The 16,231-nt window shown below is 43.1% G+C and overlaps 8 protein-coding genes and 1 non-coding gene across 9 annotated transcripts; 4 read left to right on the top strand and 5 right to left on the bottom strand.

The window, feature by feature from the left end:
- Window positions 1-166: 166 nt before the first annotated feature.
- Window positions 167-1,353, top strand: ERG6 (sterol 24-C-methyltransferase). Its single transcript, XM_018856188.1, has 2 exons — window positions 167-220; window positions 250-1,353. Exons 1-2 carry the CDS (start codon window positions 178-180, stop codon window positions 1,305-1,307), a joined length of 1,101 nt encoding a protein of 366 aa, XP_018710540.1. The 5' UTR covers window positions 167-177; the 3' UTR covers window positions 1,308-1,353.
- A 73-nt stretch (window positions 1,354-1,426) lies between these two features.
- On the bottom strand, window positions 1,427-1,508 carry METBIDRAFT_t188. Its single transcript has one exon. It is a non-coding gene; the product is annotated as a tRNA-Leu (tRNA).
- Window positions 1,509-4,399: 2,891 nt separating this feature from the next.
- Window positions 4,400-5,584, top strand: METBIDRAFT_79327 (uncharacterized protein; the record flags this gene model as incomplete). The annotated part of the gene is made up of 1 exon (XM_018859039.1): window positions 4,400-5,584. One exon carries the CDS (start codon window positions 4,400-4,402, stop codon window positions 5,582-5,584), a length of 1,185 nt encoding a protein of 394 aa, XP_018710539.1.
- On the bottom strand, window positions 5,243-7,893 carry UTP4 (Utp4p). Its single transcript, XM_018856187.1, has one exon. It carries the CDS (start codon window positions 7,673-7,675, stop codon window positions 5,657-5,659), a length of 2,019 nt encoding a protein of 672 aa, XP_018710538.1. The 5' UTR covers window positions 7,676-7,893; the 3' UTR covers window positions 5,243-5,656.
- A 332-nt stretch (window positions 7,894-8,225) lies between these two features.
- METBIDRAFT_79325 (uncharacterized protein) lies at window positions 8,226-9,465 on the bottom strand (the record flags this gene model as incomplete). Its single annotated transcript, XM_018859038.1, has 2 exons — window positions 8,226-9,328; window positions 9,450-9,465. 2 exons carry the CDS (start codon window positions 9,463-9,465, stop codon window positions 8,226-8,228), a joined length of 1,119 nt encoding a protein of 372 aa, XP_018710537.1.
- Window positions 9,466-9,788: 323 nt separating this feature from the next.
- On the bottom strand, window positions 9,789-10,286 carry RPL12 (60S ribosomal protein uL11; the record flags this gene model as incomplete). The annotated part of the gene is made up of 1 exon (XM_018854294.1): window positions 9,789-10,286. The coding sequence occupies one exon, from the start codon at window positions 10,284-10,286 to the stop codon at window positions 9,789-9,791; it is 498 nt and encodes a 165-aa protein (XP_018710536.1).
- A 588-nt stretch (window positions 10,287-10,874) lies between these two features.
- STE50 (Ste50p) lies at window positions 10,875-12,224 on the bottom strand (the record flags this gene model as incomplete). Its single annotated transcript, XM_018857880.1, has 2 exons — window positions 10,875-11,464; window positions 11,582-12,224. 2 exons carry the CDS (start codon window positions 12,222-12,224, stop codon window positions 10,875-10,877), a joined length of 1,233 nt encoding a protein of 410 aa, XP_018710535.1.
- A 674-nt stretch (window positions 12,225-12,898) lies between these two features.
- METBIDRAFT_45032 (uncharacterized protein) lies at window positions 12,899-13,123 on the top strand (the record flags this gene model as incomplete). Its single annotated transcript, XM_018857863.1, has 1 exon — window positions 12,899-13,123. One exon carries the CDS (start codon window positions 12,899-12,901, stop codon window positions 13,121-13,123), a length of 225 nt encoding a protein of 74 aa, XP_018710534.1.
- Window positions 13,124-13,700: 577 nt separating this feature from the next.
- METBIDRAFT_44518 (phosphoprotein phosphatase) lies at window positions 13,701-15,827 on the top strand (the record flags this gene model as incomplete). The annotated part of the gene is made up of 1 exon (XM_018857805.1): window positions 13,701-15,827. The coding sequence occupies one exon, from the start codon at window positions 13,701-13,703 to the stop codon at window positions 15,825-15,827; it is 2,127 nt and encodes a 708-aa protein (XP_018710533.1).
- Window positions 15,828-16,231: the final 404 nt, after the last annotated feature.

Raw genomic sequence — 16,231 nt, 5'->3', positions numbered from 1 at the left:
CATAGCATGCGTACGAGTATACGAAGTACATTGGTGCAGGATTTTGCTGGAGTGCTTAAACGACCATACGAGGATAAATTTTCCGTTACTTGTTTATAAACCGCGTTTCTATTTTCAACCTTCGGCATTTGAACAACTTTCAAAAACTTCGAATACTATATTGCCGCATTTTTTACCATGTCTTCCGTAAAATTAGCCGAAAAAAACTATCTGAAGGACCGTGAATTTTCAAAGGCAATGCATGGTGAGCTTTTAAGAAGACTGGTCTTGGGGCCCTCATGTCCAAATCTGACAAGGCTTCTGACGTCGCCAATGAAGGCTACTTCAAGCATTGGGATGGAGGTGTTTCGGCAGACGATGAGGATAAAAGATTGAGCGACTACTCGAACTTGACTGCTCATTACTACAACTTGGTCACGGACTTTTATGAGTATGGTTGGGGCTCTTCGTTCCATTTCTCAAGATACTATAAGGGTGAGGCATTCAGACAAGCCACGGCGAGACATGAGCACTTTTTGGCCCACAAAATGAACATCCAAGAGAACATGAAGGTCTTGGATGTTGGTTGTGGTGTGGGTGGCCCTGGTAGAGAGATTTGCAGATTCACTGACTGCACCATTGTCGGTTTGAACAACAACGACTACCAAATTGAGAGAGCCCAACACTATGCCAAGAAGTATAACTTGGATGACAAATTATCATATGTCAAAGGCGACTTCATGCAAATGGACTTCGAGCCTGAATCCTTTGATGCTGTGTATGCCATTGAGGCTACCGTGCACGCCCCTGTCTTGGAGGGTGTGTACTCTGAAATTTACAAAGTGTTGAAGCCCGGGGGAGTTTTTGGTGTTTACGAATGGGTTATGACTGACGATTACGACGAAACAAACGAGGAGCACCGTAAGATTGCCTACGGTATTGAAGTCGGTGATGGTATTCCAAAGATGTACAAAAGAGAGGTTGCAGAAAAAGCATTGAAAAACGTTGGATTCAATGTTGAATATGAAAAAGATTTGGCTGACACCGATGATGAAATTCCCTGGTACTATCCTTTGGCTGGTGAATGGAAGCACGTGCAAACCTTGTCAGATTACTACACTATTTTCAGAACTTCCAAAATCGGTAGAAAGGTCACCACCGAAATGGTTGGTTTGTTGGAAAAAATCGGATTTGCTCCCATAGGTTCTAAGCAGGTCACTGGAGCTTTGGAAGATGCCGCGGTCAACTTAGTTGCCGGAGGTAAGCAGAAGTTGTTCACGCCTATGATGTTGTACATCGCGCGTAAACCATTGGATGCCGAGAACTAATTTATATCTTACTACTATTTTCCCCATATGTACAATAAAGCCCTGGTTCAGAATAATATATCTTCCCCAGAAAAAGAATCAAAAGCTCTAAAAAAACTGTCTGCAAAGTATAAAAACATTGACTCCGGCGTGATTCGAACACGCGCATCTTACGATAACAGAACTTGAGTCTGCCGCCTTAGACCGCTCGGCCACAGAGCCTTTTACAGGTGAAATAATGTTCCTAATTGACATATTCATTGACTTACTTGAAAAGCCAATATCTCAGTGATTTTGAATTTTTATGATTTCTTTCTGAGATTAACCACCATTAAAGATTATCTTAAAGCAACAAGCCTTCGGTGCTTTGTTGTATGCAGAGTGATGTTTGTCCCCAATACTCTGCTGATCAAGTCGAGGCTCTGATATCCCAGTTGTCGGGTGGTAAATGGGAGGCTGGTTGTGAATTTTGCCCCGTTGACCCCTTTTATTGGGATACCCAAATATGTCGCCAGATATTTGAAAAGATAAGGTTTGGAGAATTGGATATAGACGACCACAAAAAAATCGAAAAGATAATCATAGCTTTCGAGCCGGTGAGCAATAGCAAAATAAGCTATGAAAAATCTAAACTTCTCGGATTCTATCGAAGCTATCCTAAATCTCATGAATCGATACTTCAATTTCGGTATCAGAAAGTTGCGATCTATATTTCTTTTTAAGGAAACATAATATTATAGGGTGTCACTGGAGGGATATAAAACTCCACCACTAACGAAAAACTATAAAGCCTGTAATACATTGGCTCAGGTGAGAAGGCGCGAGCACCAATTCACGAAATCTCCCAAAGAGGATGTGAAAAAAATTCTGCTTATAACCAATATCAACCACTTGAATAAAAAAACTAAATGTCATCGTCCCATAGGAGATGCTTTCCTCATGGCCCGTGGCCATAGTTCATTTGACAAGGCGGCAAGACGTACATTTGTCTTTGCCTCCTGATTCCTAAGTAAATAAACCCTGTGAACGACTTTAATGGTAGAGGTTTCTTAAATTGTCAAAGAAAGTATTTAAAGAAGCTAGCCTCTCCCTCAAGTTAATTGGAGCTTGAAAGCCGATCTTTGCCACCAAAAGTGCACAATGTCACACTCATTGTAGAGGTGGGTTGACTTATGATCGCTATAACAGCTTTTCAAACACAACCTGCATTCGAATCTTGACGCGTCCATTTCATTATTATTAAAGGCAACATAGGAGCCGTGCTCGAATATATGAATGGCTGTGAGATCGTTTTGTACCAACCATTCGTGTTTGTAGAATTCTTTCCGAAATTTTCGCCAGCGTTTCATCGTCTCCAATTGGGGGCAGATCACAAGGAAACTCCCCGGGCAAAGTGGCGGAAGTTCTTCCTGCTTGCGCCGGCTCAATGAACGAAACGCCATACCTGGGGTTTTCTTTATAGTTTTTCGTTAGTATTGGGGTTTTACATCTCTGCAGTGACACCATATAAGAATGATGCTTTGGGGGTCTCCAAGTTTTTCAATTCCCAAAGTATTACGAAAATTCACGCCCTTGAACTTCGACTTGTTGAGTACTCTATCTTTGAGGGACAGACCGACTCACACATCCTCCCACAAAGTTCAGGAATTAGAATTGTGATTTCCCACAAATCTGACCCTGCCTTGGCTAATAAAAATTCAAAACCAAGAAAAAAGAAAAACCTGGTCAACACTGATTCATTTTCGAGCTACCTAAGTAAATAAGTCTTAATGTTCTGAATTTTGTTTCCTCAATCTATTGTCCCGCTTTAAGTTTCAAAGATCGAAAGGTTCAAGTGAATAGGTGCATCTGCATCATTCCCCATAAAGTTGTTTCTGCAGCGTACAGCCGCTTTTCGAATATGCAATTGGCTGCAACGGTATCTACAACTGTTGGAATAGTCTACTTCCAGGTTTATCACACCTCGAACGCATCAGTCTGAAAGCTTGTGTATCTTGATTGCTTTTCTGGGTGGTTTCCCCGAGTATCGAATTTTGAAGCTTTGGATTGAATTTCTTGGTGTATACTCTTTTTCACCTCCACGTTCGCTTTTTGAGAAAGGGGTAAAGGCTTCCAATACTTAGAGATGTAAAGATCCAAATCGTTTCAATCCTGAAAATGGCATGAGAAATATAACTTTTAGAAAATCCCGTTTCTCTTTTGTTCGTATACCTTGGTTGAGGGGTGAAAATAGGTATATGTGATATAGTATTAGCTAGTGTACGTATTTTTTTAACAATACGTTGTCTCACAATAAAAAATAAGATTTTGGATGAAAGTGTCTTTTTAAATTTTTAATGAGTGTGCCTCAAAAAAAGTATATAAGAATACGCTCTAGAAAATACAAACAGGGTGAAAAAAACAACCTCCTCGCTGATGTACAAAGGAGGTGAAAAAGCTACATATGAAGCTTATTGAAAATTTACCTAGTCAGCTCCATTTATACTGAAAGCACTGTTTTTGTTGACAGTGTGCTCATTCAACTCTTTACAAATCCAGGTTTGCATACAGCGCCATGGGGATGGGGTATAGGAAGCTACCCCCAACACTTTAAATGGAACTTGCCTAGGAATTTACAGTTAGAGATTTTTGAGGCTCCCAGTAATGAATGATGCGCTTATATATCAATTACGGTGTCCACCTTTCGTGCCTTGCGCTACTGTTTTTCATTCCAGCATTTGAGGATGCAGAAGTTACCTAAACGTCAGCCTTGAAAGTCTTATGTTTTGAGGAGAAGGTCATTGCCAATTGTACGATGCTGAATCACAATACTTGTTGCAGTAGAGGCACATGTTTTACTCCCTATTTTAGTTCAAATTGTCTCCCTTTTTTTCTCCCGAAGATGCGTTGTCAGCCTTCCTTTTTTCGTCTCCGCATTTCGCAGACTATTCCGCACGCAGAACTATGCACCTAGTTCGGCGAGCAATATTGATTAACTTTGCTGCGGTTCTAAATATTGTCAACATTCCATTGTCTATTATGTAGGCATACCTTGTCATTCACCGCGCTTCGACGGTTGAGAGTGAATATCCTAATCCGCAACTACTCAAACATACCATTAGATCTGGACTATTATGACTCTCACCAACCCAAATCTCGAGGCTTACAGCGTGACACGTGGCATGTGGCTAGAATATTACAATTCTCACAGAGGAAGTTTCTACGCAAAAAAAAAGTGTAGTGGTTGCTACAATGACAATCTTTTTGTCATTTGGGCGGTTTCTGTCGCCGTGCAAGCAGTTGTTGATGGTGCTAGAATTTTTCCCGAGCTCAAGCCATTAATTGCTCCTGCAGTGGACACTTTCAGAAGGTACAAAAACAACCAGACCAAAGGATACTCTGCTGCAGAGAATAGTGGCAGCGATAATGACGTTTACTATGACGATGATGCGCAGGTTGCTAGTGCTATCATCACTGCCTATGAAGTCACTGGAGACAGAAAATACTTAGACTCAGGACGTGAACTTGTTCGATTCTTGATGGGTGGCTGGGACAAAAAAATTGGCGGGGTTAAATGGCACGTGTCGAAAACATACGTCAACGCTTGTACCACTGCCGAAGTTGCGAAAGCGTGCTTACAGCTCTCAAAATTTATCCCGGAGGAGGCCAGTGTCTACGTTGAATTTGCCACCAAGTGCGTTGAATGGCAAATTGAAGTTCTTCAGGATCATGGCGATAAATGTATTATGGATGGAATCCAGCCTGAAGGCCGCAAGATTGATAAAGTCAAACTTACATACAACACTGGAACAACCCTCTCGGCTGCTTCTCACTTGTACAGTATCACCAAAAGTAACAAGTGGAAGGATATAGCTGACAATTTGGCTAAAGCTGCTATTAACAGAAACTCTCCCTTCTATGATCGTGATTATGGCCACGACAAAAGATATTGGCGTGATCCCTCATATTGGACGCAGCTCTTAATTGAAGGATTAGCAGACTACTTATTGTATGTTGGGTCAGATGTTCCAGAGGATTTACTGCAGAAAATTACCCTTGAGGTTGAACGCCACTTGAAAATGTTCTACAAATATCTGAAGGACCTAAAGGATGGATTGTACATTCAGTCTTTCGAGCCACATCGTACTTTCAAGGAAATATACGAGAGAGATTACAAAAGACAGTTTGGGGGCAAGAAGGGACACGGTATGAGAGGTGATGACAAAGATGGCGACAAACCCCAAAAGTGTTTGATGGGGCTAGGGTCTGCAGCAAGAGTCTTTTATCAGGGCGCCAGAATCTGCCCACTGTTACAGTAAGTGATTGCGACTTTGTTTTATTTTGTACTTTAAAGACTTCCCAATCCTATTATGCAATTTATCTAAGGTGCATCAGATCTTTAAGTGTGGCGCCTCGAATGCCGATGTAGTGGGCAATGCAAATGCTTCTCTCTCGATGACGATTATATCACTGTCACTCCACCTGTCCACTTTAAGTACAGGTCTGTATTTCTGCGTGATCCAATACGATTTTTTCTGCTTAGCTTCTTCCCCGAACTCTTCGTCGTCTTCTTCAGCACGCCTAACCAGCGCAGCGGTCAACTCTCGATCGAAAAAGTTGTTTGAATTAGACTTGTTGTCAAATTCTTCAGCTTCACGAATACTCAAACCATCCTTATTTCTCTTTTTGGAATTCGCAACGTAACTCTTGTTTACTTCCAAGTTAAGATTGAGGTCAAAGAAAGCTAACCATTGATTTCCGAAAATCCACACCTTGCTGCCCTGAACGAAAATGCCCTCAGGTTTAGTTTCAAGCTTTAAGAATGACAAAGGAATGAGTTCACTGTTCCTTTGACACCATGGAGTCAAAAGACTTTTAGCACCTTTAAGAATGTTGAATTCAAAAAGTTTATTTTCTTCTGTGAGAATAACAAGAGTGTCCCTGCCAGTAAAAGCAATCAAGCTAACCGTATTGGAAAGAGTTGCCAAAGTGTGTGCTTCCTCGTTTGAAGTGAGTGGTAGAATCTCCACAGTATTATTGAACCTTGCAACAGCAATTTTTGAATTGTCATCACTCATGGCAATAGTATGAATCGTATTGAAGTGGTCAAAGCCAGCTCTCAAGCTGTTGCCTTCTTGCGTCACAGATTCCACCTCATCTTCCAATTCTAAAGAGTCATCATTCACAATGAATGTGTAGATTTCGTCCTCAGGGGTGTGTATCAAAATGTGGTTTACGTTGTAAACAATGACTTTCTTTGCGCCACTGATCAATGCATCAAAGTTTGCATCCCTTAACTTCTTGATTTGTAATTTTTGTCCTGCTTCCGTCATTGTAAAGACTTTCACAGAATTGATAGTTGCAACTGCCAAAATCGACACAGACTCAGCAAAATCACCCATACTCACCGATGTAACATTATCCTCATCAGAGAGAGTGACTTTTGCAACTAGCTTATGCTTGTCATCAGCAAGACGCCAAATCTTAACACTTTGATCCTGAAACAAGGCAACCAATTTTGACGAGGAGTTGAGAGAGATATTCGAAATTTGCTGATCCATCAATATTTTTTTATAGGGGCCAATTTGAAAGTTCTCAACAGATTGGACAATGATCGAGCGCTCGACACCGCCAGATACCAAAAAGTTGTAAGCTTTGCTTTCAAACAACGCGAGTGTTCTGACATCATTCAGGTGCAAGAGTCTGCTGTAGTTATGAATCCATTTAGAGTCTTTTCTTGACTTGTTGTTAAGGAAAGAGAACTGATGGATTTTTCTGTCAATGCCAGCGGAGAACACTCTCTCGCTACTAGCATCACATGCGAGAGACAAGACATCTGCTTCATGAGCAGAAAAAGTTTGAAGTAAGGAGAAAGTGTTCACATCCCAGAACTTGACGGAGCCGGTAGAGTCACCCGTGACAAACTGACCACGGGATGGGATCGCAACGATCGACCAGACTAAGGTAGATTCGGTTTTCAGCTTGTCAACCTTCATAGAACATACTATCTTACCTTTGTTTTCACCTTTAATGGCCCAACAGCGAACCTTTCCGTCTGCACAACCGCCAATCAACATATCATCTCCATACCACTGCATTCCCAAGACTCTTTGATCTTGTCTTTGGCATATGAATTCATATTCCATCACCCCGCTTCCACCAGAAACATCGACAACGACAACGGTACCATCATCACAACCAACAGCGAGCTTTGTGCCGGAGGCATTGCTATCAATGCACCAGATGACGCCAGCATTGCAATTCAAGTTGGCTTTTGGCCTTCCTGTAGTCAAATCCCACTCAGTGATGTAGGTCGAGCCACCGATAGAATATAATCTTGGAAGCTCACCTTCAATGTGAGACCATACTAAACCTTCTATGGCACGGCCGCGGGCACCCGGTAGCGTCATTTCATGAAGCCAGTTGTACCTGGGATTCCAGATTTCGATATCACCATTTGACCTGCCCACCGCAAGACGTAATCCCTGGGGAGCCACTTTTGAAGAATCACTGGAATGAGAAAATGCCAGGGCAGTGATACTATGCGGCGTATAGTCCACAAATCTACACCTGTGTATGTCCATTTTTGATTTTCAAGAGGATGATGGAGTCAGGTAAATATTTTTCGCCATGCAGGTGATGAGTTAGAGGTGAAAAGTGAGAAGTGAGGTGATGGGCTGCGAAATGTACAGGCGCGCACGTATAATCAAGCATCGCGTTATTATCACACCTGAGTAAGATAATAAACTGTGCTGGGATGGTCTTGTCATTACTGTTTACCGACGCTCAAACAATATATATCTAACCAGTGTTTCTAATTATGGACCTAGTAACTCTGTGCACTGTAGTTTTAGATCTGTGGATGTTGATTGTGATCAACATTCAGTACTTGTCCAGCAAAACCCTTAAGCTCCTTAAACTAATGTCTTCGAGGCTTCTCACGCTTAAAGAACCAGATTGTTACACAAATCCGACAAACTTGTTGATAAGTGTGAGTAGCCGAATGAACCACTTGTTTTCATCGGTGTCAATCGCCATATTTATCACAAGCTCTTTTTGACTCTTGCCCTGCAACTGTTTCTTCACAATCGTCCGTTGGACAACAACACTTCTGTTCACGCACCATGTAATGAAAAGAACTGCAAACAGACTAATCGCAAAATTTCTAAGGAGATAGAATGCACCCTTTCCGACACGTTTGAGCAAATAAACCACTGTTTGTTTTAGCTTTTCCCGAGGATCTGTTTCCTTTTCTGGTGTATGAGGTTGTGATTGTGAAGTGGATTGCTTAGTGAGGGCAGATTCCTTACTGAGCTTGTTGATGATCAAATTCACTTGACTTTGCCATGCTCTAAAATCTTCTAAGTTTGGAGTAGGGACAGATGCAGATACGCCTGTAAATGTTGCTGGTTTTCCGGTCTCTTTTGTAGCGGTAGCATGGGAAAGCGGACCAATTGATCTGAGTTGTTGACTGATGTCGTTGTTCCAAATCTGTGTGCTTCTTCGAGAGTGCAGGTAAATTTGTTCGAGATTGCTCCTGTGTTGCTGTGCCAGAACCAGCGCAGAATAATTGCTCCGCATCGGCCACGGGGTCCCTGTTGAAAAACGATCCGATTGGTCGACATTGGATATCACCAGTCTGGTGATATTGTGTGGAAAGTGAGGGATAGATGAAGGGAAAGCATATTCTTCGTCGACAGAATCCATGTCCTTGATCTGATCCCATAAGTATTCTAGTTCACTGAGCAACTCACGAGCTTCCGGCGTGCCACTTGCATAGACTCTCATCGTTTCAATTAGATACAGAATATACCTTCTCTTTGCCTGTGTTTTGGAGAGCCCCTCTTCCCTTTTCCAGGCGTCCCATTTTTTCTTTGCGCCTTCGTCTTCAATGGTATACCCCTCCGGCCGAGACATTATACCTTGCACATTTCCCTCGGTTGCCTGCTTATATAATCCGTAGAGTTTGATTCGATTTTCTGCCGGAGGGCGAGGCAACAGGCCGTGATTTGTACGCGTGGACAAAGCTCTGATTGTGGTTATGGCTTTCACGAATACTCGATCTGGGGCTGTTAGTTTACAAGGGACCTGAGGAAAACATCGAGTGAGACACAATCATTCTCTATATGCTTACTAGACTCTTAACGGGGACCACCTAAGACTTGCATCCACAAAGAAACATACCTATGGAGTCTGACATTATTGCTTCTGAGGTCGAGTGGGAATGGTATGTTGTTCTATGATAAGGTGTCACGTGCGGGTAGACAGCGAGCGAGGACGTGCGATCTTTGTGGGGCTGGGCACCCGTACCGCATGAGTCCACGGATGATGAACCTATGTAAGAGGAACTATTAATATTAATAACCCGTTAGAACCCAGCATAGACCTCATCTGACATTTTGTGCTTGCACATGCCGTTTAGAAACCGACGTGATTTCACGGTGTTGCCCACTGACAGCTACTGCAATCTTACATGAAATGAATCAGTCGTTAAACGATATTAAAACCCTATGTATACAAAACTTAGTTCTCTGGAACATCGATCTCACCAGCGTTGATGGCCTCGATGATGTCATGTGGGTTCTTGTAGTCAACACGACATCCGACAGATTGAGCAGTACCCAAGATCTCCTTGGTGACAGAAGCCAAGTTCTTACCGAAAGACTTGTCCTTCATTTGTCTAGCAATCTCGAAAATTTGGTCCAATGGAATGTTACCGGAGTGCTTGACGTTCTTCTCCTTTTTTCTGTCTCTAGGTGGCTCCTTCAAAGCAGTGATAACAAGAGAAGAGGCAGATGGGACAACGGAAGCGGTGGCTTGTCTGTTTTGGATTCTCAATTGGACAGTGACCTTGATACCCTTGAAGTCCTTGGTGGCCTTGGCGATATCCTCACCGACCTTCTTTGGGGACAAACCCAAAGGACCGATCTTTGGGGCCAAGGCGGAGGAGGCACCGATCTCACCACCAACGGCTCTCAAGTAGAGGAACTTAACTTCACTAGGGTCGAACTTTGGAGGCATGTTGAATTCTTCTTAGGGTGGTGAAAGAGATCTGTAAGAGTAGAAAATTTTTTTGGATAAAGGGTGCGCCATGCGAGCCGGTTAGTCACGTGCGCTGCGCAGGCGGTGGGATGTCTTGGAGAGATGAGCGCCCACAATAGGGTTTCAGCCCTAACGCTCCGGTGTCTGCGCGGTTCTAGAGAGATTAAACACAAAAAGGGGTCATTTTTAAGTAGCCACACATTTTTCAGTGTCTCAAGAGATGTATTGCAAGGGATGAGTAGAGTATTGGGAATTTTTGTTTTTCCGCTGGCTAATGATTGTCCAAGGCGAGTGTGTTTGGGGATGTGAGATTGATTGTGAGTCTTCTACAGGACAATTATTGTGGGTGCGAAATATTAATGACTGCGGTTTCTAGCATCAAGGACAGAACAGTAAGTGAGACTTGGACACAGACAGCGCTTATAATAATTGAGCAAGCCTGGGCTGCCTTAAGTTTATATTTTCTCCCTTATGTATGTGTTTCACAACCGCTTCCCGGAATATAACCAAGATGAACCTGGGTCATGTAGGAGGCTCGCACAGTTTGATAGGATAGAATTACTGGGGTTAAAGTCTACCACCGGGGATATCATTTCCTATTCTGGAATCATCAAAATCACCATCACTTTCAAAAGTGGAAGCACGCTCTCGGAGCATTATGGTGGGGTTTTGTCCGTGTTCCTGCAAATCCTTAAAGATCATTACAGGCTTTTCCGTAAGTTTCAAGATTCGTTCCTTATCACCATAGCAAACAACAAGGACGTACTTGGACCATTTTTCTCTTGGGATGTGGTGTCTTTTCATAGCGTGCTGTAGAACCTTCAAACAAGTGTCGTCTGAGGAAGCTTTCAATTGTTTGAGTGGCTGGTTTGTCAGCCCAGACTGGACAGATTGAGGATGTGCAGTCACCAGAGTGGAAGATACTTTATTCTTCGAAACAACAGGTCTTACTCCATTACTAGGATCCAGGCCCAGGGTGACCTTATGACCCTCATGCATCTCTTGGGTATTTGCAGGAGATGTCTGTGCCTCGACAAGCCTGGGTTTTGGAGGAAATCTGGATGAGAGGCCTGTTTTCATATCCGCAATCTTACCCACGCCAACCGAGAGGACCGAGCCGGAAGAAAACCTATACGAATGAGTAGGACTTGATTCGGCTTTCAGCTTTGACACTGGGGCCATAGTATTAGACTTCTGAGGTATACTTGTTTGCGTCTGAATTGAACTGGCATATAGAGACCCGTTTGGAGAAGGCATATTTGCCAGAAAATGACCCGCGTTCGGGGAGCTGCTCAGTTTGCTGGCAGAAGGTTCAGGAAGAATGAGTGTCGTTGCAGTGGTGGGAGTGATTCCGCTTTCTAAATCAGACGCCAGCCAGGATTGAGTGGATTGAATCGAGCCCACCGAATGCGTAGGCAGGGAAAGAGATACACCAGGGTCCAATGTTGGCATAGGAAGTGGTTTCGAGTCTTTTGCTAGGCGTATTACTGGATTAAGGTCCATTTTTAGCTTCTTGAATTGCTCACTGAGATTCTTCATGTCGATTGTGTCATCTGAAATTTGGCGGGTTGTCAGACTCAAATCCCGGAGTAAAATCAGACATAACGAGAGGGCTTCCATCGAGACATAGTTCGAGTTGATATCTATTGCTGATAAATGTAAGTCATTTCCCTGCAAAGTTCTCGATTCACCGCTGGCGAAATTCGATGCCAATAACTCATTGATCTTTTTCTTCAACTGGAGTCTTGACGCTAGCAGTTCGATTCCCAATTCTCGTAAATGACCGGTTGTGAGAAACGGTAATATCGAGCCGTCAATGTTGTGTTCGATGAAGGATGATGTTAAGTCCTTGCCAAGTTCTTCCAGGAAATACTGGGCGACTTGGGCGGGATCCCATTCAAGGAACGGTTCTGGCATTTCTTAAACTCAAATGTTTGGGAATCTATTAGCTTCTATTGCGCGTATTGAACCTTTCTATTTTTTTGATATTGAACCTCCCAAAACTTTGCCCGATTGTTGTAGAGTGGATGAATGAGACTTTGATTGTTGACTCTCACAGAGTGATACGAAATCAAGCACACTAAAGATTTCATTTTATTGTGACACGTAATGTATGCAAGAACACGAGCGTGGCGTGGCGCGCGAATTAAGGAAAATGGCTGTGCATGCCTGGCTCTGGCTAGCTAGACTCTCCGCGGCATGCTATAATTTCGAGACTGCGTGTTATCTCCACACTAGTGACCATTGGCCTCATAATGTTGAGGCAGTTAATTGAGAAGTCTTGTTCGCTCTTAATTTCGACTATGTCTCTGCCCAATATATTTGGAAGGATTATGTGTCCGTATGATTCGCTCATAAGCAGCAGCTGACCTATCATCAGCGGCCACGTACATTATACGCGTATGCTTGAGGCAGATTTATTCTCGGTTCCGCGCTTTGCTGAGACGTGTAGCAACAAACCATTAAATTAAATCAGGCCCGTGACGCTCGCTGACTGTTTGTTTTCCCTGCAGCACACACTCTCAACTATGTTTAAAACGCCATTCGCATTGGCAATTTTTAGTTTTTGCCTCTATATTCTACTCAACGTTATGGCATCTGACGAGCTGAAAGACAACCAAGAAATTCTCCTTGATATGGGAGGAAAAAAGGTCCCCTTCAGCAAGATCAACAAACCCCACAATGTTGTTGTTGGCGGCGCGAACAAGCCCATCCCGAACTTGGAGAACTTCCCTTCCTTGGAGCCATGGGCCCAGGATCAACAAGACAAGAAATCTGACAACGAGCAAGAAAAACCCGAGAAAACGGATTCGTGAATTGTTCGTTCTTCTCAGAACTCAAATAGTCTATATTTAATCAATTTGCGTTCATATACAACTGAGTGATATAGTGGACACTGTGGCCTTTGGCAACCAAACGAGTATGCCTGCTAAATATATCACCCATGCCTATCGAAATTTTTGGAGTGTAGTTCATATAAATCCACGACGTTTTTTCTTCTGTATTGGATAACATTCACATAGATTTAGGCTCCGTACGACGCCGCTTTTGTTGTTCTGGGTTGCTTCGGACATCTGGCTGCGGCGCGGTGCCGCACCAGAAAGCGTGTCAATATTTTCAAAGTAAGGAAGCCACCAAAATATTGAAACACACCCATGAATTTGTGGCCGAGCCTGGTTAGCCATATTCTAAAGTTTTTGCCACAAGTTCAAGCGAGTCCACGCACTTAGTGTGCGCTAATATGAATGTGATTAGTATTCGTTTGGTTTTCGAAATTAACCCTTTTGCGCACTGCCTTTGGATTGGGGCGCGATCATCGAGCTCGCATTCTCCTCTATTGGACCGTTTAATGGATACTGACCTGAAAGTCACTTCCAATCAAAGCCCTATACGATGTTTCCGCCTCGACGTTTATTGAGAGGGTTGATTTACGTCTCTATTCTTGCATTTTTTGTTCTGTTCGCCTTGCTCATGGCGAACCGAAGAAGAATTATACATCTAGATGAATTTCTTCCCTCCAAGATCATGCCTCTGTACTTTCAGCCAGGCTCGGACTCTTATGTTGTGGATATTGCTGTAGGTGACTGCAACATTCTATCGAAAAATTCAGCAAAGTGCGGTGTACCTAGAGCTTCTGATGGGCTATATGGAGATGTTGGTACCAACGGAGGCTGGGTACGTGTGGAGAAAGACTTGCTTCTTGGAAAACATTGGACCTCAAAACGATACCTAAGTGTGAAGAGAATTTCTTCGGAATATTACGAAAGAAACAGGGGTGACGTTATCCTAGATATTGCCGTAGGTGATCCCGAGGAAGACTGCGCAATCAGAGGCAACAAAAAATGCATTCCCAAATCCATTATGACGGAAATCAACATGAAGCACATTTTTAATGAGGAGGACCTAGCCAACTTGAGAGACTTGAACAAGGACGAAAAACCAAATCTACAAACGGATAAATCCAAGTCGGCGTTAGAATACAACAAGGACTACGAACAGAGAAAAAATGAGAAATACAAGGCCTTGGCAGATGTCCAAAGCACTGACAGTGAAAAATCCGAAGTATCTGATGACAAAAAGACATCAGCAGCTTCTACGAATGACAAGGATGCGTCTGACCAGAGCAAGGAGGACTCAAGTGACCTGAGTTCCGAAGAGAAAGAAACAATTGAAGATACAGATAGTATTGATGGATTGGACAAGCGCTATGTAGAAAAATCTCATCACAATCTCAAAAATTATATGAGAATACCTTCCGACCAAGAGATTGCAGACTCGAAGTGGAAGAAAAAGTCGAACAACATCTGGGTGAAACTTGGTCAAGCAACTGACGATGCCGTTTCAGGGGTTGATATTCTTTTTGGCGAGGATGCTGTTGACCCCAGGCCAAATTGGGATCTAGCGAGGACTCCCTTGAAAAAGCTAGCTTACTCGTCATCCCTTCAACCCAGACTATCTATCCGAAAAGGAGAAAAGGTCGATTACAAGAGTCTGAATTATCTGCCTAAGATCCAATTCAATGCCGAAGGAAAATTCAAAGTATTACAGGTCGCGGATCTTCACTTCAGCACCGGCGTGGGTGTTTGCAGAGACCCTGTCCCCGAAGAAAGCGCCAAAGGATGCGAAGCTGATCCTCGCACAATCAGCTTTTTGAATCGAGTCTTGGATATAGAGAAACCTGATTTTGTTGTATTGACTGGAGATCAAGTGTTTGGGGATGAAGCCCCCGACCCAGAAACTGCACTACTCAAAGCCGTGAACCCATTTATCAAGCGCCAAATCCCATTTGCGATCACTTTGGGTAATCACGATGATGAGAGCATTCTTTCTAGAGAGCAAATGATGAATCTCGCCTCTTCGCTTCCCTATCTGTTAGCAACAGTTGGCCCCGAAATTGTTGATGGTTTTGGCAACTACCAGGTTACCATAAACAAAAATGGGAGCAAAAAGATGGGAGCAGTACTATATTTTCTTGACAGCCATAGTCGCTCCAAACAGCCCAAGTCCAACCCAGGTTACGACTGGTTTAAGGAATCTCAAGTCGACTGGCTTCAAATGCAAGCGATGGCAAAGAAGGACGCCGTGCGAGGAAACTCGTTCTTGAGTATGGCTTTCTTTCATATTCCTCTCCCGGAATATCGCAATCTAGACCAACCTCGTGTGGGCCAGCATAAGGAAGGCATCACTGCACCTAAATATCAAACCAAAATGAGGGAAGCTCTTGGAGTGGCCGGTGTGCAAGTTGTATCTTGTGGACATGATCATGCGAACGATTTTTGCTTGGTTGATACACAGAATCAAGACTCAGACGCACAAAACCTGATGTGGCTATGCTACGGCGGTGGTGCTGGAGAAGGTGGTTACGGTGGCTACGGAGGCTATATTAGAAGAGTCAGAGTGTTTGAATTAAATTCCAATGAGAAAACCATTGAGACCTGGAAAAGGGCAGAGAACAACCCAGACGAAAAATTTGATCAGCAACTAGTTGTCGAGCAGGGCAGCGTAGTTACATCTGTTTAAATAGTCGGAAAAATACATTGGCTTCATGGAAGTTGGGTTGAGAAGATTGATGAATCAGGGCACGAGGAAGAAACAAGTTGATTTTCACATGAACAAATAATTTGTAATCCTGAGCATTTATAAACCAATTATTAATTATTTGTCGCTGAAGCCAGCGAATGTAAATGATGTGAATTTAAGGATTAATTTAGAACATGATATAAAACAAAGATCGATCCCTTCACATGATAATTTAAAGGAAAAGTAAGTGGAATGGATCACCTGAGTATCTTTTAAAAAAACCAACAGGGAGAACAAAACTTCAATTCATGTAATTTGGTGTTTCTCAGCCGCGCCTGGTGCATGCGCCTCGACCCAGGCGCCGCGTACTGGAATGCGATCAGACTCCCAGAACTGGCTCGCAA

Source organism: Metschnikowia bicuspidata (genome assembly GCF_001664035.1).
Source record: "Metschnikowia bicuspidata var. bicuspidata NRRL YB-4993 chromosome Unknown METBIscaffold_5, whole genome shotgun sequence".
In the NCBI taxonomy this organism is placed as follows: Eukaryota; Fungi; Ascomycota; class Pichiomycetes; order Serinales; family Metschnikowiaceae; genus Metschnikowia; species Metschnikowia bicuspidata.
The sequence above is the reverse complement of the archived record's forward strand: the minus strand, read 5'-3'. Positions and strand labels throughout refer to the sequence as shown.